Here is a 19,756-nt window from a genome sequence, read left to right on the forward strand (position 1 = left end):
AGGCCCCAGCCCGGAGGTCAGCTGCTGCGGCCTGTGGCCCAGGCGATCCCCACCCGCTCAGAACTGAAGTCGGCCGTCAGCTCCAGCCCCGCAGAGGTGAGTGATTCCAGACTCCCAGGGCAGGACCCAGCGTCCCCTGGTACAGATCTCTGTGCAGCAGGCTCTGTACAGGGGCCTGATTTCCTCTGGTGCTCAGAGCCCCCCAGGCAGTTTCAGTTCCCATCCCCCCCTTTGACAAGGAGTGGAGGCTCAGAGGGCCTGGGGGTGTGTTCAGAGTCACACAGCTGCCATCTGGGATTCAGGTGGTCGGCTCCAGGTGCCTCTCTCCCTGGGGGGCTCAGGTGTGGGCAGAGCAGGCCCCCTGCAGTCTGGGCATCGGCATGGTCCTCAGAGGGGAGCTCCTGGTAGAAGAAGGACAGAGGAAGGGGGAGGGGGGCAGCCTAGGGGAGAAGCCAGGGAGGGGGTCAAGGTGAGGACAGAATTGGAGGAGGGGGGAAGGAGGAGGGCACAGGGGAAAAACTCATACGCTGGGGAGGAATAGGGGACGCCAGGAAAGCTGGGCTCAGCTGGGGCATGTGAGACCCAGTCCTCCCTGCCCTGGGCTGCTGGCTGTGTGTCCTCACACCAGTGGTTTGACCTCTCTGTGTCCCCGTTTGTCAAAGTGGGCAACAGGCGCAGCCCTCCTGGCTGTTGAGAATTGTGAGGCACAAGTGAGGTATGACCAGAGGCCGGGAGAGGCACTCTGAGCGCTGCTGTCATGATTCCATTGTGTTCAGTCCGGCGGGGCTTCCTGTGTGTGAGTGGGGGCCGGGGGGGGGTGACTAGAAAGGCCCAGGGGCCAGAGCCTCCTTGGACACTTCTGGAGCCAGCTCCGTGGTGGTGGCCGCAGGGTTCACGCAGCAGGTACCGGGGTGGGGGCCCGGGCTAAGCTGCCCCAGAGGGGTGCTTGCTCCAGGCTCTTGGAGAGCTTCGGAGGGGGAGGTGGGTGGGTCTATGTGCTTGCTCCTGACCCCAAAGCGACAGAGGCCACTCTTCAGGGCCTGCAGTGGGGGGCCCAGCAGGTGCCCCCTTGCAGGCTGGCCTGCCCATCCGAGAGAGAAACCAAGAATGTTTTTTAAAGGTGTCTTTAGTTCAGACACTACATAAAATAGTACAGTAGTGGCAACGCCTCGGTCCTTCCCGAGAGGGCCTGCTTGGCCCCCTCCCCTGGTGCCCACACACCGACCCATACGTACTTCTGACTTTCGGTTTATTGATCAGTGGCTTGTGGTGCCTTGTGCCTCGGGTGGCTTGTGCCGTCGGGTCCTGGCGTTCCAGCTGGGGCCTGGGTCCCCTGCTTCCAGCTGGGCTGACCGGAGCGGGTGTCCCTCCTAGATCGGAGGGCAGGGTCCTTGCCCCCAGTGGCGGGTGCCCTGTTGGGGGGTGAAGGAGGGGCGCTCAGGGGACTCCCGGAGAACGAGCCGGGTTTGTAAAATGCTGGGCTTGGTCCCAGGGAGGTGGGGGGGGCGGCCAGCTCGGAGCCAGAGCCGGGGGAGGAAACCGGGGAGTGGGAAAGGCCGGCTGCAGGGCGGGCGGGAGCGAGGGAACCGGCAAAGCAGGAGCATCGGAGCCGCGGGCCTGGGTGCAGGGGCTGGGCTTGCTGGGGTGAGTCCGAATCTTTGGGGGGATGATTATTCTCTTTGGAATATGGTTTGCAGATCTAGAGGGGCGGCCAGGGCTGCTGCAGGGCTGGAGCACTACGGTGGGAGGCGGGGAGGTCGTTAGGGGTGGGGGGGGGAATGGCGCTTGGGGCTGAAGTTCCTGCCAGCCAAGCCCTGTGCTGGGGGAGACCCCAGCCCCACGACATGCCAGGCTTGCTGGCAGGTCCCTTCCTACCGTGGGGGGCCGGAAGTCGGGGCGACCTGGGCGGCTGGTCCTGGCTGGGGGCGGCCAGTGCCCTTTTGAGCCCCGCGGTGACCCGGCTCTGCCCCCGACAACCCTGCCCCTTTAGCCGAACTCGTGACTAAATAAGGCGAGGGTTCAGCAGGCAGCCCCTCACGGGGAGGAAGTGCATCTCTGCCCCCCTCCCCCTCGCCCTGATGGCCCAGCCTGGCACCCCAAGGTGGCCTCAGCCGTCTTACCTCCAAGGTCCAGGTCTGCAAGCACCAGCGGCAGCTTCTCCAGGGCTGGCGCCTGCTCAGGGCACAAAGCAGGGGAGGGGCTCACCAAAGGGCCACTGGCAGGGATGCACCCAGGCGGCCCCACTGACACACGTCCCAGCCTTCTGCCACCCCCAGCCTGGGAGGCAGGCCTGGAGGAGAGGTGGGGAGCCCAGAGCAGGGCCAAGGGCAGCAGAGGCCCTCATCCAGGACTTGAAATCTGCTCTGGGATCCCAGGCAGCCGGGTCCGCAGACAGGCACTTAAAAATACTCCTCGCCCCCAAATTTACAAGTTGCCACAGAATAGGGAGCTACGAAGCCAGGCTACCCTTCTGGAGGCTCCCTCCTCGCCCTCCCTCCTATAGGCATAGGCCTGAAAGCCAGGGACGCTGGGGACTGCAGAAGGCTGGTGGAGGGGGGAAGGGGGGCAGTGATGGGCGGGGGGGGGGGGCCGAGACAGGCCAGATGTTCTTGGAATGGACACGGGGGTGATTGATACGGACTGGAATTTGAAGGGGGAACATTCCCCACGTGCCTTGGGCTCTGGGTGGAAAATGGGCTGTTTTTTTTCATAGGTGGGGGGGTGTCCTCCCTGTCCTGCCAAGCTCCTGTGAAAGGGCTGCCTCAGCCCTGCCCAGTCCCCACACCTGTCCAATGGCATTAACCCCTGCCTTTCCAGAGTGTCAGGCTTTGAGGTGCCCCCCTTCTAGCTGGGGTCCCTCTGTGGGGTGACAGCGGGGACAAGCGACGGCCGGCGTACCGGTCCCGGGGCCCCGTCATTCTGCTGCCCCCAGCAGCACCCCCTCTCTGGCAGCGCCCCCAACCCACAGATGCCCCTGGGGTGGCTGTCCCCCACCTCCCACATTGCCCAGTTCCGAGGGGGTGACCCAGTTCCCGCCAGGGCCTTGGGGCTGGGTAGGGTTCAGGGTTTGTCTTCAAGGAACTAGGCTTTCACAGCCCGGAGAGGGAGGCTTTTCATGAAAATTCTCTTAGAGAAAAACGAAAGGAGACCCCTGACCCCCAGCCACCGTGCAGACCTGCCCCCCATCTCTTCCCCCCACTTTCTCCTCCTCTTCCCCAGCCCTTCTACTCTCCCGCATTACCAAAACAAAATCGGGGTCGCTCTCGTTTGGGGGCTGGGGAAGGCCCGGACGGCGCTCGCGGAGCGCCGGGGCGAGCAGGGGGTGGCCGCCGGGGGTGCTCCCGGGCCCCCAAACCGAGCCGGGGACGAGCCTGCCCGCGGCGGCAGCCCGGCCGCGGCTTCGCCTAGGCTCGCAGCGCGGGAGCGCGTGGGGCGCGGCGGCGGCGGGGAGCCCGCGGGCCTCCTCGCAGGCGGCTGAGCGGGGAGCCCGGAGCCCCGGGAGCGCCGGGGGAGCAGCGCCCCATCGCTCCCCCGCGGCTCTCGGGTTTCTCCCTTCCACCCCGACGCCCGCCCGGCCGGGCTTCTGCAAGGAAGCGCTCTCAGGGGCGAGGAGGCAAAAGCGGGAGAAGCGATGTGCCAGCCGGGGTGGAGGGCGCCCCTGGCAATCCCGCGCACCAGCCCCGGAGCTGCTGCCGCCGCCGCCGCCGCCGCCGCCGCCGCGCAACCCGCGCTCGCGTCCCCCGGGGAGGGCGCCACTGCTCCGCGCGAGTCCCGGGGGCGGCGGATCCCCAGCGGCGGGTGCTTCCCCGGGCCCCGGAGCTCAACCTCTCAAACGCAGCCCTCCATTCCCAGGGTCCCAACCCACCCAGCACCTTCCCCGCTCCTCCGGATCGCAGACATTATATTTTCTGGTCTCTTCCAAATTTAAGCCTTGCTCAGGTCCCCCCAATACATTAAACATTTCTCCAGGTCACAAGGGGTTTTGTTTTGTTTTGTTTTGGGGTTTTTTGGACATTAATTTCTGGGGATCTGAAAACGCATAACCCCCACTGGCTTTCCCAGGTTTACACTACTGGCCTGGGTCCCCAAACTCACTGGGTGCTTTCTCCCAGGCTCTTCACAATTTTATATACCCCCAGCCCCACCCCCAGGTTCTGCAGAGTTACACAGTGGCAAACCCTATTCAGGAAGATTTAAACATTAACCCTGGGTCCTGTGGTCAGGCTGACCAATTCGCCTGGCTCCCCAGAATGTGCACAGTGTTTTTCTGGCATTTAGGCATCATTCCCAAACAAGTGGAGCTCTCTTCCTGTGTCCCCGTAATTTTGGACGACAGGGGCTCCCAAGCTTACCACCCCTGTTCTGGGCCCCCCACACTGAAGCCCTGTTCCCCTGGTTCACCAGAGTTCGGGGCATTATCTGCTGAGTTCCACAAATGTATTGGCCTCACCCTGGGTTCCCCAAATTTTCCACAAAGAATCCTAGGCACCCCCCCCCCCACCTCCGCAACACACTAAGCCATTTCCCCGGGACCCTCAGAGTCTGAACGCTGCTTCCCATACCTCCACCAAAATTTAGGCATTACATCCAAAGCACGCCGATCCCCTTTCTGAATCATAAACAGTCTGCGCTCTGATCTCCTGAGTTCCACAAAATTGAGAGGATGATTTCTGGTCCCCAAAACGCATTGATTTCTGGTTCCCCCCCAGTTTTTTTTTTTTTTTTTTTTTTTGGTGGGCCATGAAGGTATGGGGCGTTCATTTCCGGGGATCTCCAAGCTTCCTTGCCACTAATCAGGTTCCTTAAAATTTAGACACTGTTACCCAGGCCCCGAAAGCACACGGAGCAATTATCCAAGGTGTGCTCAAGTGTGATCGTGGAACAGGCAGATTCCCCCAAATCACAAATCTCCCAGGTCCCCCTGGGTCAAACCACGCACAAAACAAACTCTTTCACAGAGCCTATATCTTGTTATACCAAGCTCTTTTGAGTGTCCCAGTAACCAAATATTCTGAATATTTTCTCCGCCTCATAACATTCTGAATATTAAAAAATTCCCTGGGCCCCATGAGCTTACTGACAAGAATCCAGGTTTTCTAAAACTCAGAACTGATCCCAAATCCCAGGCCAACCAACACTGGACCCTTTCCTCTATTTGGACACGCTGGGCTCTCAACATTAGGCACTGCCCTCCAGGCCCCCCAAACACATTCAATGTTACACTTCTGTCACAGAAAGGCACTGATTTCTTGGGCTCCAAAGCATCCCAGGCACCCACTGAGTCACCCTAAATTTAGTCGACATTTTCTGGGTCTCCCAGACACTGCAAACCCCCTGTAGATAACCAACTTCAGGCACTGATTCTTCAGGCCCCACCACTTAGGAACTCTTAATCCTTTCCCCCTAAAACTTAGATACTGACCCTCAATTCTCCTGAGGACTTTGAAGAACTTCTTTGGATTCCCAGATTCAAAAATGATTTTTCTGGGGCCTCCAGATTGAGATACTGTCTGCCAGCCCTCCAAAATAAACTGAGATTTTTTTCCCCCCTCCACAAAAGAATTGAACTTTTTTTGAAATTGATTTACGGGTCCCCTGACTTTATGATCCTTGCCCCGAGTCCCCCTAAATTTAGGCAATTTTCCACAGGCCTCCCAAAGTGAAATTGCCCAGATACCGAAAAATATCCCCCGGGTCCTGGAAATCCCAGGTATTACAGGCCGCGTCCTACAAGCTTCCTTGCTACTAACCAGGTTCCCTGAAATTTAGGTACCAATCTCTACTGAACAATTTTCATGGATCCCCCAAACTTGGGCCACGTCTTACTAGGGTTCCCCAGATGCAGCCAGTGCCCAGGAAAATATATTTTTTTCCTGTTCACCAAAAATAAACTAATTGAAACCAATGTAAAAATTAACATATAAAAGGACATTGATTTTCTGCATTCTTCAAATGTCCTGATCACACCCCAGGTTGCCCCGAATTTAGATCGTGTTTCTTGATTCTCTAAAGGACATTGAGAATTTTCTCAAAAGCCACAGCAATTATGCAAGTTACTTTCCTTGGGTGCTGCAAGCGTCCAGGCCACTAACTTGAATTTCTAAGTTGTGGAAATTAATCTCCACTCTTCTCCACCGCACGGACGATTTGCCTAGATCCCCAAAATGTGTCCATTGTTTTTCTTCCCCCAGTTTTAGACAGTATGCCTCTGGGGTTCTCCCAAGTTTCACGCTGAGCATTTTCCTCGGGTCATTCCCAAACCTACTTCCCCACAAAGTGGGACCCCCACAAGCGTGCTGACCCAGATGCTGGGGTCCCCACATTTTAGACGCGGCTCCCTTGTCCCCCAGTTGCAGGGAGAAATCTCCCCGGTCCTCAGATTCGGACTCTTTTTCTGGAGTCTCGAATTTAGTCATGAATCGAAGTTCCCCACACCAACGCAACCTCCCTTGGGTCCCCACTTCAGGACACTCGTTCTCTCGCCCGCAAATCAGGCGGCTCTGACTTGCGTTCCCGGCCTTTGGGCATTGTTCCCGGCCCCGCCGCAGTCTGTGCAGCTTCCCCAATCCCGCGTACCACGGGCACTGGTTCTGGGCCTCTCTGCGTCTCCTACGAAGTCCCCGGAGCTCCTCGGAGTTGGAAAATTTCTCTTGTGTTCCCCAAACACACTTGGCCCGGCAGCGTGTCCTCCAGGACGTAGGCAGTGCTTCTCCCGCGTCCAGGAAAACGACTGGGCATTGCCCCCAGTTTCCCCCAAATTTGGGCATTGTCCCCGGGTCTTCCAACGGACTGGGCGTTGCCCCCGGACACTGGGGACTGCCCCCGGGGTCTCGCTCACCTTCAGCGCGTCCACCGCCCGTTGCAGAGCGCTCGCTCTCTGCCTCGGCTCCTAGCGCGCCCGCGGACGCAGCCTCCGGCCTCCAGCCTCGCGGTGAGCTCTCCGCCGCCTCGCGTCCCGGCCCGGCTCCCAAACCCACCCGCCGCCGTCCCGCCGTCCCGAGCGGCTGCCGGGGACACCGGCGCGGGGCGCGGGAGCCTGCGGCGGGCTAGCCCCTCGGCGGCCGCGCTCGCTGGGCCGGGCGCCCTGAAACCCGCGCCGCTTTCGTTTGCTCTCTGCAAAGATCACGGTCGTGGGGAAAGCGCCTCGGCGGCCCCCCAGCGGGGCAGGCAGGGCGCAGGGTAGGAGGGACGCGGAGGAGAGGCGCACCCGGCTCGGGCGGCGCGGCGCCTCCAGCCGCCGGGCGGAGGACTCCGGGAGGCGCGCGCCGAGCGCGGGCGACGTGATTGATGGCGGAGCGAGGGGGCGAGCCGGGCGCGGGCTTCCGCCGCCGGCGGCCCCTTCCCCTCGGAGGGGCGCTGGCGGCCGGGGCTCCTGGGGGCGGGCGGGGCGCGGGGGCTTGTGCGTGGTTTTTGACTTGGTAAAAATCACAACGACTTCTTACATCGTCCAAACTCTCCAGGAGATGGTTTCCCCAGACCCCCAAATTATCGTGGTGGCCCCTGGGGCTGAACCCGAGTCTACGCAAGTCCAACGCACTGAGGACGGGGGAACTATTATCCGGATATTTTGGGTGGGCCCCAAAGGCGAGCTGCTTAGATGCACCCCGGTGAGCCCGGTCTTGCAGGTAGGATTTGAGCGATGTTTCCCGCCCTGCTCGTTTCTCTCCCGGCAGGCGCAGCCCGGGCCGGCCCCATGCCTGGCCCAGATTCGGTCCTGGCCCGGCCGGCCCTCCCCACGTACCGCACCTGGCGGCCGCCGAGGCTACTCCCCGGTTCCCGCGCGGCACCGGGGGGCGCTCGGGCTCCGGCTGCGGCTCGAGGTGCTGCGCCTGCTCGGGCAGGTGGCGGCGGCGCGCCCCGCCCGCGCCCAGGGACTCCCCACTTCCCCTGCACATCCCAGCGGCACTCGGGGACCCCCGACCCAGTGTCGAGCCACCTGCGCCCGCCTTCTGACAGGGCACCCTCGCCGCGTAGCCCCCTGGCCGGGCGCGGGGACCCGGCCGTCGCTAGGGCATGTGACGCCGCCCACCCTGGTCGCCCCGCGTCCCCCGTGCACTAGTGCGGGGACCTTGGCACCCCGGAACCTAAGACGGGGCCCCCAAACACTTTAGAATGGCGATTCGGGATTTCTTTCGAACTCTGCCGATCCCTGCCCCCAATCCAATCTCGCCCCCGCGCACCCCACAGCCCCCCCCCCCGACCGCCGCCCCCCGGGACCCCAAGCCCGCCCCCCGCCCTTGGCTCGAGTTGCGAGGGCGGTCCGGGGGCGGGGCGAGGGCCCCGCGGGCGCCCATTGGCGCGGGCGCACGGCCAGCGGGGCCCGAGCGGGCGCCGAGCCGCGGGGTGGCGCGGCTATAAGAGCCGGGCGTTGGCGCCCGGAGTTCGCCTGCTCTCCGGCGGAGCTGCGTGAGGCCAGGCCGGCCCCCGGCCCCCCCCTTCCGGCCGCCCCCGCCTCCTGGCCCACGCCCGCCCGCGCTCGGCCCGCCAGCGCCTCCACCCGGCTGGCGGCCCCGCGTCGACGCCGTCCGCCGCCACGCTGCTGACTCCCATCTCGGGCGCCGTCGGCGGGGTCGCGCTCCGCCGGCCTGCGGATCCCCCGCCGCCTCCTCCTCATCTACCTCAACGCCCGTCCCGCTTCGCCCGAGGAGGCGGTCCCCCCCGCAGGCAGTCCGGCTCGCAGGCCGCCGGCGTTGTCATCCCCCGCGCTCCCTCCCGGCCCTCCCCGGCGCGCAGCCCGGCCGCTCCCCCTCCTCGCTGCGTCCCGAGCGGCCCCGGCGCCGCCACCGCCGCCCCCCCGAGGCCCGGGCTCGCGACGGCCGAGGGCTCCGTCGGCCCAAACCGAGCTGGGCGCCCGCGGCCCGGGTGACGCCTCCGCTCCGCCCCCCTCAGCACCTTCCCCGGCCCCCGACGTTGCGCCCTTTCCTCGCTTCTCTGCGCTCCCCGTCCCCTCTCCGGCCTCTGGTCCCGGCCCCCTCTCTTCTTCCGCAGCCTTCCCTTTGCTCCCTCCCGCCCCCCCCAGCTCCTTGCCTCCAACTCCCTCCCCTTCCACGCCCGCCCTCTCGCCTTCGCCGTCCCAAAGTGGATTAATTATACGCTTTCTGTTTCTCTCTCCGCTGTTCTCTCCCGCTGTGCGCCTGCCCGTCTCTCGCTGTCCTCTCTCTCTCTCTCGCCCTCTCTTCGGCCCCCCCCTTTTCACGTTCACTCTGTCTCTCTCACTATCTCTGCCCCTCTCTATCCTTGATACAACAGCTGACCTCATTTCCCGATACCCTTTCCCCCCCTAAAAGTACAACATCTGGCCCGCCCCAGCCCGCAGACGGCCCGTCCTCCCCAAACAATCAGACGAGTTTCCCACCCCCCCAAAAAAGCCATCCCCCCGTTCTGCCCCGTCGCACATTCGGCCCCCGCGACTCGGCCAGAGCGGCGCTGGCAGAGGAGTGCCCGGCAGGAGGGCCAACGCCCGCTGTTCGGTTTGCAATACGCAGCAGGGAGGTGGGCGGCCCCTGCGCCGGCTTCCAGGTAAGCTGCGTGCGGGCCGGGCCGGGCCGGGCGGGGCGGCTGGGCCCGGGGCAGACGGGGTGGGGGGCTGTCGGTCACGTTCCGCGTCGCAAACCCCCGCGCTCTGCCCTGTGCCGCGGAGGAGGGGGCGAGGGGTGGGGGGGGACGAGGGTGGGGACTTGGGAAGTGCCAAGGGAGGTGTGAGCTGTCTGCAAGGCGACTTCCTGGTCGTTTTGCGGGTGCAGGGGGTGTTGCTGAAAGTTTGTGATTTGTGCCGCGGGGGCGGGGGGCAGTGCAACGAGGACGGGCACAAATCTCAGAAACCCACCCTGGTATGTTGACTCAGTGCCAGCAAGACCGAGAGAGGAAAACTGGGTGGGCGGGGCCAGGATGGAGCGAGGGGGGCCGAGTTGGCAAAAGAGTCCTGCCAGACACCGCATTCGCAGCGCACCCCCCTATAGCCTCCCTTTCTCTGTCCCCAACATTGCCCGCCAGGAATCTGGAGAGAGGGCCTGGTGCAGGGCTCAAAAGGGCAGGAGTGGACAACCCAGAGAGGGTAACTGCCCCTGCCCCAGTGGGCAGATGGAAGTTTCCATACAAGGAGGTGGAAAGCAGCCCCCCTCCCCGCACCCCCCCCCCATTTCCCGGTGCCAAGATGGGCTGGGGGTGCAGGATGAGCCCCCCCAGCCCCCGTTCTTTGCTAAGAGATGGTGGGGAAGGCGGCTGGGGGTGCCGCAGAGAAGGGAAGGGCTGGAAGGAGGGAGGGGGCGGGAGCAAAGGGGGCGGGGGGAGTGGTCAGCAGGGAGAGGGGTGGGGGTAGGGTGGAGCCGGGGCTGGGAGGAGCTGTCTCAGACATAAAAGCTGAGGCACTGACCGGCCTGCAAACTGGACATTAGCTTCTCCTCCGAGGCAGCCTTCCAGCCTCCTCCTCCTCCTCCTCCTCCTCCTCCTCCTCCTCATCCTCCTCCTCCTCCAGCCCCAGCGAGCCTCCTGTCCAGCTGCAGGTAACCAGGGCTGTTGAGCGAGGACCCCGCCGCCCTCCCGCTCCGGCCTGCCGGCTGCTGAGCGCCTCCGGCCTCAGTCCCTTGGCCCCTGCCCGCTGCCTCTCACTCAGGCCCTTCGTCCCTCCTCTCTGCCTCTGCCCTCTCACCCCTGCCCTCCCTCCTCTGCCCGCTTGCTCACCTGGCCCGCACAGCTGCATGCCTCTCGTTTGGTCTTCTGCTGTCTGCTGGTGCCCTGCACTGGACCCCACACTAAGTGGCTGGGCTTGCAGAAGGATGGAGCTGCCGCTCGGACGGCACCGACTCCCTAGCTGGCCAAATTTGTTCTTAGAATTCGGAGGGGGGGGGGCGGCCCTGGGGTGGCGGGAGACAGGCTGGGGTCTGGTGCAGGGAGGAGGAGGTGGGCTGAGCGAGGCGGCGCTTTCGACCTTCCGTGGAGCTGGCCCTGCTCGTCAGGAGCTTGAGCGAGACTGCTTCCTCCTCAGTCCCTCATTTCCTACACGATTTATTGCATCAAAATTCCCCTGGGCCCAGCGTGCAGCAGCCTTGCTCCAGGCTGGCGAGGGGCGCGCTGCTCGGCGCCTCTGTGCTCACTGGGTGCACAGCCTAAGAGGGACACACGTGGGCAGCTCCACCCAGGCCCTTACTAGGGTAGCCTGCGGGTGCCACGGGGCTCAGGAGCACCGGCCGTGACTGTCCCCCCAGAGGGGGCTCATACCTGGGCCTGCAGAGGGCAGGCTGGGGCTGCCTGCCTGGGGGGCTTCCACCTTTTGGAGGGGCGGGGGTGGCTTGCTGTGTCTAAAGAGGAGTCAAGGTCCCTTTCAAGCCCCCCGACTCCTTAGGGGACCTGGTCAACCCTTGCCCCAGGTCTGCAGCCACACAGCCTTGCGAAGGGGTGTGTCTTGAGACGTGCCTCTCCTTCTAGATGGTACCCTGAGGGAGCTAGGGTCTGGCCTCCAGGTGGCCCGGCCTATTCTCTCCAGCTCCTGGGATAGGGTTTGGTACCCCAAATGGGGAGAGGGTCTGGTGGTCCTGGAGGGACTTTGAGGTCCCTGGCCCTGGGTAGTGTGATGCGAGGCCTGGAAAGGAGGCTTTTGGCTTTTATGTGTGTTTGGGGTGCCCGGGGCAGACTGGAGTCGAGGGACTAAGTGATGTAGGAGAAGGAGGCTCCTGGGAGCGTGGCTGGCACCGCCGTGCTGACCGTCGGACCCTTGACCCAGGCTTTGCTCAGCCGCAGACTGAGAGGGCGGGAAAGGCAGTGCGGGAAGGAGAAGGGTGGTGCTGGCCCAGCAGAAGCCCCCTGTTGCTTTGGGAGGGAGGCTGGTCCTCCTGGCACCCTTGCTTAGCTGGTCCTCTGGGATGCACATGTTCTGTGCTGGGGTGGGGCCGTCTGCCATCTTGGCTGGCGCTGGGAGGCCCGAGGAGTGGCCGCTGCCCTGTGCCGGCCCCGCCCCCATGACATCATAGGATGGAGGCCAGGTCCAGTGTCCAGCACTGGCCCCTGCAGCTCTGGGTGTGGCTGGGCCCCTGCAGTAGTAACGATGGGGTCAGCGATCCCCACGTGAAATTACCGACTAGCACTTGGTGCCCCTCAAAGATGTGCTCCACACACAGCCCTTCGCGCGGGGCAGTTCTGCATCCTGCCTGCCTCAGCAGTGAAAGCGCCTGTTCTTCTGTAGTTAAAACAATTAAGATTAGGGAGAAAGCCATGCTTTAAAACTGTAACTGGACTTTAAATTAGGAGATGGCTGGGCTTAGTGTCCCCAAAGGGAGCAGGCCCTCATCCCCCGGCGGGGCCAGCACTTCGGGACACCCTGGCTGGCGGGCAGTGGCAGAGGCCTGGACCTGGCCGTGGCGGGGCGGCGGGCTCACGCCTCTCGTCTCCACCCGCAGACACCAATGGGGATCCGAGTGGGAAAGTCGATGCTGGTGCTGCTCGCCTTCTTGGCCTTCGCCTCGTGCTGCTATGCTGCTTACCGCCCCAGTGAGACTCTGTGCGGCGGGGAGCTGGTGGACACCCTCCAGTTTGTCTGCGGGGACCGCGGCTTCTACTTCAGTAAGTAGCTCAGCGGGGCAAGGGCGGAGGGGTGTACACAGCTGGTGCTCGATAGATGCTGGCGTCCTCCTTACCGCATGCCAGACACCTCTGCAGGTCCTTCGGGATACCTGGCCTGGGGGTCGGGCCCAGGGAGGCCCCTCGGAGGTGAATGAGCCCGGGGCCCTTGCTCTGAGACTTTGAGAGCGCGGTCACGCCCTTGCAGTCCACATTTATTAGGCACTTACAGTGTGCCTGGGCGGTGCCCGCACTCCCTGATTTCTTGCAACATGACTCAAGGTGGGAGGGAGAGTGGACGGTGGTATCTACAGGGGGACCAGACCTTAAGTGGCAGGTGCGGGTGGGGTGCAGAGTGGGCTGGAGGCCGGGCTTCCCCGCAGGGAGGCAGCCCTTTCCCTCCTGCTTCTCCCTGACCTGCCCACAGGCAGGGCTGCGGGCACTGGTTTCCCCGCACGTTTTGCCCACATCTTGGCAACGGGCAGATACCCATGGATGGTTAGATTTCAAATGGAATCAAATGGGTTGAAAACCAGTAAGAATAAAAGCACATGTTGCTGGTGGCGTGAGTGTGCATGCCCCACGTGCTGGGGGACGCTGGGCTCCATCCACAGGAGGGGACCGCCGGGGCCCCCAGGGCTGGGTGGGATCCGCGCCCGAGGGGCAGGGCACAATGCAGGGTGCCCGCCTGCTGGCCCGAGTGCTTTGGCTGTTCTTCGCCCTCCTCTCTGATTCCCGACCTGCGGGAGCTGGCTGGGCACATGGAGACCTCCGCTTTCCCTTGCCCCTGTGCCCGGTGTGGCAGGGCGGGTCCCCCGTTGGAGGTGACCTCTCCTTCGGGGTGTGGGCTCTTGCCCTCGCTTCCCAGCAATCTGGGCCTCAGTTTCTTTAACTGTAGGACGGGTCAGGGGAGTTCCGGAGAGTGTCCATCTGGATGACAGGAGAAACTGGGGGGCAGTTTCTTGACCCTCAAGCGGGGAGGGAGTGTGTGCTCCCCCTGGGCTCAGCCAGACACCGCTCAGGGCTGGGTGTGGGTGGGGACATGGCCGGGGCAAGCAGGCAATGGCCGTAAGGCTCGTCGTAACCAGCCCGTCACCCACCACGAGGCATCTTCTTCTGCAGCCTTTACTTACCCACCCTCTGAAATGGGCCGTAAATGCCCGTCTTGGCATGTCAAAGCTTCTCTTTAAAAAGCATTCCTGCTTCTTGACGCTTCTGAGGCCCCTGCCTGCCCTGGCTTCTCCTGTGGCCTCTCTCTCCTGCCACGTTTGGGGGCAGGAGATGGCACTGTACGGTCTGGTGCTGGCTGGCCCTTGCCCGGGGAGTGGCCCCCTGGCACCAGGTTTCCCTGGAAGGAGGGCTGGGCTGAGCCCCCAGCCCTTTTGACCCTGCACCTGGACCCCTTACTAGGGGCTCCCCTCCCTCCCCCCAGCGATGGCGGATTCCTTGCAGCTGAGTGTGGAGCCTGTGCGCGGAGGGGAGGGGGAGGACGGGAAGAAAGGAGGGCGTGGTTTTTGCAGGTCCTCACTCCTCTCCTCCCGTCTTCTCCTTCTTCCTCCCATTCCTACCTGTCGTGGCGGCGTCTCTAGGGCCGCAGGCACCCAGGCTCCTGGTTGGTTCGGGGACGGCACTTGGGTCCCAGTCGGCCTTTGGGTCAGGACCCTGGGATCCCAGGATGTGGGGCCGGGCCCCGTGCATTTTCCAAACAGCCCCTGGTGGTGGACCAGGAGGCCGTGCCCACTTTACATACGACGAGGGAGGCACTGAGAGGCCAGGGGGCTGGTCCTGGAGCGCGCTCACCCGCTGTCCCTTTTCTCCTTTCTGGGGCCCCTGCGCGCCCCCCTCTCGCTTTCTTCCTCCCCTCCAGGCCGAGGCTGGCTGTCCCTGCAAGGTGACCGGCATCCTGTCCCAAGGGCAGGGGTGGGGGGCTGGCTGGAGGAACCCTGGGGAGCCCCCTGGGGCACTGGTGCTGACGTGCCCTTTCCTTCCTCCTGTGGGACTTCCAGGCAGGCCGGCAAGCCGCGTGAACCGCCGCAGCCGTGGCATCGTGGAAGAGTGCTGCTTCCGCAGCTGCGACCTGGCCCTGCTGGAGACCTACTGCGCCACCCCCGCCAAGTCCGAGAGGGACGTGTCGACCCCTCCGACCGTGCTTCCGGTAAGGCGGCCCCCTCAGCTCGGGCCCGTGGACGGCCCCCCAGCTCTGGGCCCGTGGACGGCCCCCAGCTCTGGGCCCGTGGACGGCACCCCAGCTCTGGGCCCGTGGGCGGCCCCCAGCTCTGAGCCCATGGACGGCCCGGCCTCTGTGAGGGAAACCGGGGTCTCCGGGACCCTCCCCTCTCTGTGGAGCCCGTCGAGGCTGTTACCTCTAAGCCAGGGGACCAGGGCGTGGCAGCTCCTTAGCTGGAAGCGCGGCTAGGGAGTCCTTTACATGTTTGCCACGTGCCCCCCTCCCCCGGGGTGGCGTTGGCCAGAAGCTGGGGGAGTTACTGACCTGTCACACGTCAGGCACGATGGAAGGTTTATGGACGGCCCCCAGCAGGTTGCCCAGATGTCCCCCCGGGGCCTGGGTGGCTTGGGGCCAGGGGCTGGGGGCCAGGCACCCCTTGACCGGCCCTTCCCCTCTCAGGACAACTTCCCCAGATACCCCGTGGGCAAATTCTTCCAATATGACACCTGGAAGCAGTCCGCCCAACGCCTGCGCAGGGGCCTGCCTGCCCTCCTGCGAGCCCGCCGGGGTCGCGCGCTCGCCAAGGAGCTGGAGGTGTTCAGAGAGGCCAAGCGTCACCGTCCCCTGATCGCCCTGCCCACCCAGGACCCCGCCGCCCACGGGGGCGCCTCTCTTGAGGCGTCCGGCCATCGGAAGTGAGCCAAATTGTCGTAATTCTGCAAAGTGGCACCATCCACTCGTGACCTCCTCTTGACCGGGACCTTTCCATCAGGTCCCACCTCTGAAACCTCTGTACCGTCCTGTCTGCGGGCTCCCCCGACCTGGCCCCCGTGCCCCAACCTCCCCACGTCAGGCTGGTCTCTCCTCGGCCCCCTCCATCGGGCTAAGGGAATCACAACAAAATCTTTAAAAATGTACAAAACCAATTGGCTTTAGCTCTCTCTTCCAAATTGTCACCCCCAAATCACCCCCAAATTACACAACCAAAATTGCAATCACAAACGTGTCGGCCCCCTTGAAATGAATTGGCTTCTTAGCAACACCGGAAAAGCTAACTAGCTTTCCAGAAAACCCTAAAAAAAAAAAATCAATTAGCTGAAAAAAAATACTAAAAATAAATTGGCTTCAAAACAATTGGCAAAATAAAAGAATTTGGCCCCCCCCCTTCCTTCTCGTTCCTTTCGGACCTGGACTTCAATTGGCTGTGAGCTGACCATCCAAGAGAAAGGAAGGCACCAAATTTGCAGGTAGGCTTGTCACTGCTCGCCAGCCATCTCCCTCCTTCACCAAACCCTCGCTGGGCTCTGGCAGTGTGACACCAAAGACCCAAACCTGTTCCTCCCCCTCGTTTCCATCACTGAGACCGCTATGGAGCTGTGGGGGGGCCCAGCAAGACCCGAGGAGCAGTGCACGGAACAGAAAACCCGAATTCGCGCAGATAAAACTTAATTGGCATAAACGCCCACATACTCCAAAATCTTACGTCTGAATCCTCACCTTTGAAAGCACACGCACCCACACGCAACCCTGCATGGGCACACACACACACACACACACACACACACACTCCCTCGCACACACGCACCCTCACACACACGCATCCACACAAGCTCACACGCATCCACAACCCTCACGTGCATCCATCCACACACACGCACAGAGACCCAGATACGCGGGATACCCAAACCCAGCATCGTGCAGATGAGACCGCATTCCATCCCAAATTCTTCTCTAAGCTGCCCTGCGATGAGGTTTTCACGTCCTGTGCTCCCCTCCGGTCCCCTGGGATGCGCCCTAGGGTGGGAGGGTGTGTGTCCCAGGCTCAGGCGCGGGTGGTTCCATCTTTCCGAGATGAGGAAGATCCCCCCTCCTTCTCGGCACCCGTCCTGACCCCACGGCACCTGCAGTGAGAGTCCCGATGTCCCCAGACCCCACTGGCATCCACGCACCTACGATCGTGCCGAGCGAGGAACGGGTTTGGCCGGACTGGAGATGGCTGTGGCCGAGCAAGACATGCCCTGCCACATCGCCTGACCCCCTAGGTGTGCTTCTGCGAGATCTGGGGACCCCCCCAGCACACCTAGGGGTCATCTTTGCCAGCCTCCTGGGGGAGCCTGTCAGAAACGAGGGCCCCCTGGAGGCTGGCAAGGGTGATGGGGAGTGTGGGAAGTCTGGAGGTTGGTGGGGTGGGTGGGGGGGCAGTGGGGGCTGGGGGAGGGGATGCTCTGGGGTAGGAAGTGGTCCAGCAAAGGTTTGGACAACACGGTCAGGAGGAAGGATTGACGAGGAGACGTGCAGAATTACAGATCGAATCAGGAACCCAAATTGACGCCAATTGATCTATTTCCCCCCTTTAATTGGCTTCTCCTGGGGCTTTTTTTCCTTTTTTTTTTTTTTTTTTGATTCCCTCCTTAGCTTTTTATGCGCTCATGTACCAAATTAAACTTACTCCCCTCCCCGTGTAACAGGGGGGCAGTGACCAAGGACAAGGAACGCATGAAGCCAACCACCTGTCACCTGCGCGGCGCCCGCCGCCGTCCTGCCCTCCGCCATTTATCACCCTTGGTTTGATTTTTGCCTGTCCCTGTCGCTTGGGTTGAGTGGAGAGTGGAGCCTCCGCGGGGGTGCTGGCCACTGTGCCCCCCGAGAAGTCAGAGGGGAATGGAGACGGCCGCTGCCTGGCCTGGCCCCTGGGGACGGTGGCTGGTCCCCGGGGGTCCTGAGGGGCGGAGGAGGGGTCAGGGAGGCGACTCTTCAGGTGTCAGGAAGGTGCTCGGAGGCCACCAAGGTGGGGCCCCCGGCTGGCCCAGCCGGCCGGGGGGGGAAGGGGCTACAGATGCGTGAGCCAGGGGCTCCATCGGGCGGGAGCAGGTGGCCGCCTTCCGCGCACCTGGGGAGCCCTCCCCGCACCCCTCGGTGACAGCTTGCCCGCCTCCTCAGTGCCCCGTCTTGGCCCCAGGAAGCTTGGAGCTCCGCGGGGCTTCCTGGTGACCAGGTGGGGTGATGCCGGGCAGTAGGAGAGGTCCGGAGGGCACGAGCCCCGCAGAGCAGGAGAGCTGCGAGTGTGTCGGACAGCTGGGGTCGCTTGGGCCCCGAGGCCCTTGGGTCTGGCGGTACCGACCCAGCCACCATCTCAGCGCCTAGGGCTGCGGCAGGGACCCGGGCGGCTGGGAGGTTTACCTCACCCCCGCCTCTGCCCCCAGTGCGGCCCCCCTGCACGGCAGCCCGACTAGCAATCTAGAGGCCCGAAGCTTCTGGGCCCCGGTGACGGGGCTGGCACGACCGAGGGGGCGGTCCGTGCCAGCCCACCCAAGGCACAGAGGGTCCCCCGGCAAGCGCCCAGGGAGTGGGCCATTTGGACCATTGGACAGAAGCCCAAAGAGCCAAATTGTCTTAATCGGAGAAGCCAGACAGATTGGCCTGAGATCCAAATTGTCTTCGAGGCACCCCAAATTACCTGCCCACTCAGCCAGACGCCACCCACCCAGGGTTCCGTTTGCCTCGATCGGGTGGGGGCTCCGGGGGCGTCTGCCGAGGCTCCTCTGTGTCCCCCAGTGAGCAGCTCTCTGTGGGTCAGCGCCATCCCGACCCGGTCCCCTCCTGACCTCCACGCCCTGGTTGTGGCCCTCCATCGTGTCTCTTCCCCGAGTCCCCCCAGCTGTCTTCAGCAGGACCCCCTCTTGGGTCCCTACGCCACCATCTGAGGACCCCCACGCGCAGAACACCGAGTGTCACCTGCCGCCCGGTCTATCCCGCGGCCGCGTTCGCCTCCACTTGCCCCTAACATGCTATTTCTGGCAGAATCCACAGCTTGGGTTTTGTCTTTAACTTTTAACGCTCGCAATCCCAATAAAGCATTTAAATTTATTTTCTTCTGAGTCCTTTGCTTTTTCACTTGGGTACCTGGTGGAGGGAGGGAGGGGAGGTCTGAGCCCTGGGGAGGGGGCAGGGTAGGTGGGAAGGGGGGGCAGGAAGACCCTGGAGGTGGGGACACCTCCTCTGGGCCCCTGTGGGATTCAATATAGAGGTTCAACAGCAGACTAGATAAAGCAGAAGAAAAAAATCTGTGAACTCAAAGACAGGGCAGCAGAATTCATTCGATCAGAGAAACAAGAGGAAAACAAAATAGAGAAAAAGTGAAGGCAGTGTACAGGGCTCATGGAACAGTGATGGGGTGCAGGGAGAACAGCCCGAAGGCCCGCAGCTCTCACCAGTGGTGCCACCACTCTCGTGGAGCTCGGGAGGCTCTGGGACCATCTCAGGGACCAAATCCTCAAAGACAGGGCTCCAGGCTATGGGGGGGGGGTCCCGGGGGGCTTGTCCAAGAGCCCACGGATGAGGACTAAAATGCCTTCGCTGTTTGTCAACCCCAGGGAATTTTCCCAGCCTCGGGGGACAGGGGGAAGGGCGTGGGCCAGGTTGTGAAAGGTTCCGGCAACTGTAGCTGTTGCTACAGATGGGGACTCGGGGCTACCCACACCTGGGGACTCATGTCACCTGTGTGCCCACCTGCACACGCAGACGGGCTCCCCGTGCCCCCAAGGTTGAGGCCGCATCAGAGGGCACTGGAAACCCCCTCCCCTGCTCAGCCCTGTTCCGCCGCCCAGACCACCCTGACCACTGACCTTTAGGACCCTCGTGCTCCTCAGAAGGCAGTGAGGCTGGCATCCAAGATGCTCGAGGCCTACCCGGGCCCTCCCCTCACCCCACCTATCCCCAAGCCCTCGGTCAGCAGGTGTGCCCAGTGGGGAGAGGGCGGTGGGCTGTGCCCGGGGGCCGGGCAGCCTTCAGTGGGCGCCCAGGGCTCTCAGCCTCTGTCTGGGCTGGGGGAGGCCTTGCACCTGAATCCGCTCACTGCATCTCTGGTACTTATTGCCGGCCTGGTGCTGGGCTGTGGCCTCTGGGGTCTGGATGGCGTCCCCAGGGGCAGGCATGCTGCCCACGCTCCCTGAGGACTCAGCCAGGGGGTGGGGGGGGCTGCCTGGAGGAGGCGGGATCAAGAATGAGGAGGGCTGGGAGAGTGGGAAAGAGCGAGCT

At 63.1% G+C, this 19,756-nt stretch overlaps 1 protein-coding gene and 1 long non-coding RNA gene across 9 annotated transcripts; one reads left to right on the top strand and one right to left on the bottom strand.

The window, feature by feature from the left end:
• Window positions 1-10: 10 nt before the first annotated feature.
• IGF2 (insulin like growth factor 2) lies at window positions 11-18,586 on the top strand. 7 transcript variants are annotated; one of them, XM_082478376.1, is made up of 5 exons: window positions 6,850-6,931; window positions 7,461-7,625; window positions 12,393-12,555; window positions 14,550-14,707; window positions 15,179-18,586. In XM_082478376.1, the coding sequence occupies exons 2-5, from the start codon at window positions 7,464-7,466 to the stop codon at window positions 15,416-15,418; spliced, it is 723 nt and encodes a 240-aa protein (XP_082334502.1). In that variant the 5' UTR covers window positions 6,850-6,931; window positions 7,461-7,463; the 3' UTR covers window positions 15,419-18,586. The 7 variants fall into 7 exon arrangements, with proteins under 7 accessions (XP_082334507.1, XP_082334506.1, XP_082334505.1 ...); XM_082478377.1 differs by having other exon boundaries at window positions 14,559-14,707; XM_082478381.1 differs by lacking the exons at window positions 6,850-6,931; window positions 7,461-7,625 and adding an exon at window positions 11-96.
• On the bottom strand, window positions 110-6,923 carry LOC309668503. Of its 2 annotated transcripts, XR_014268270.1 has the most exons (4): window positions 6,839-6,923; window positions 2,121-2,172; window positions 1,236-1,412; window positions 110-401 (listed from the first exon to the last, which is right to left on the bottom strand). It is a non-coding gene; the product is annotated as an uncharacterized lncRNA (long non-coding RNA). The 2 variants fall into 2 exon arrangements; XR_014268271.1 differs by lacking the exon at window positions 110-401 and having other exon boundaries at window positions 1,109-1,412.
• Window positions 18,587-19,756: the final 1,170 nt, after the last annotated feature.

Source organism: Balaenoptera physalus (genome assembly GCF_965194825.1).
Source record: "Balaenoptera physalus genome assembly, chromosome: 10".
Lineage (NCBI taxonomy): Eukaryota > Metazoa > Chordata > Mammalia > Artiodactyla > Balaenopteridae > Balaenoptera > Balaenoptera physalus.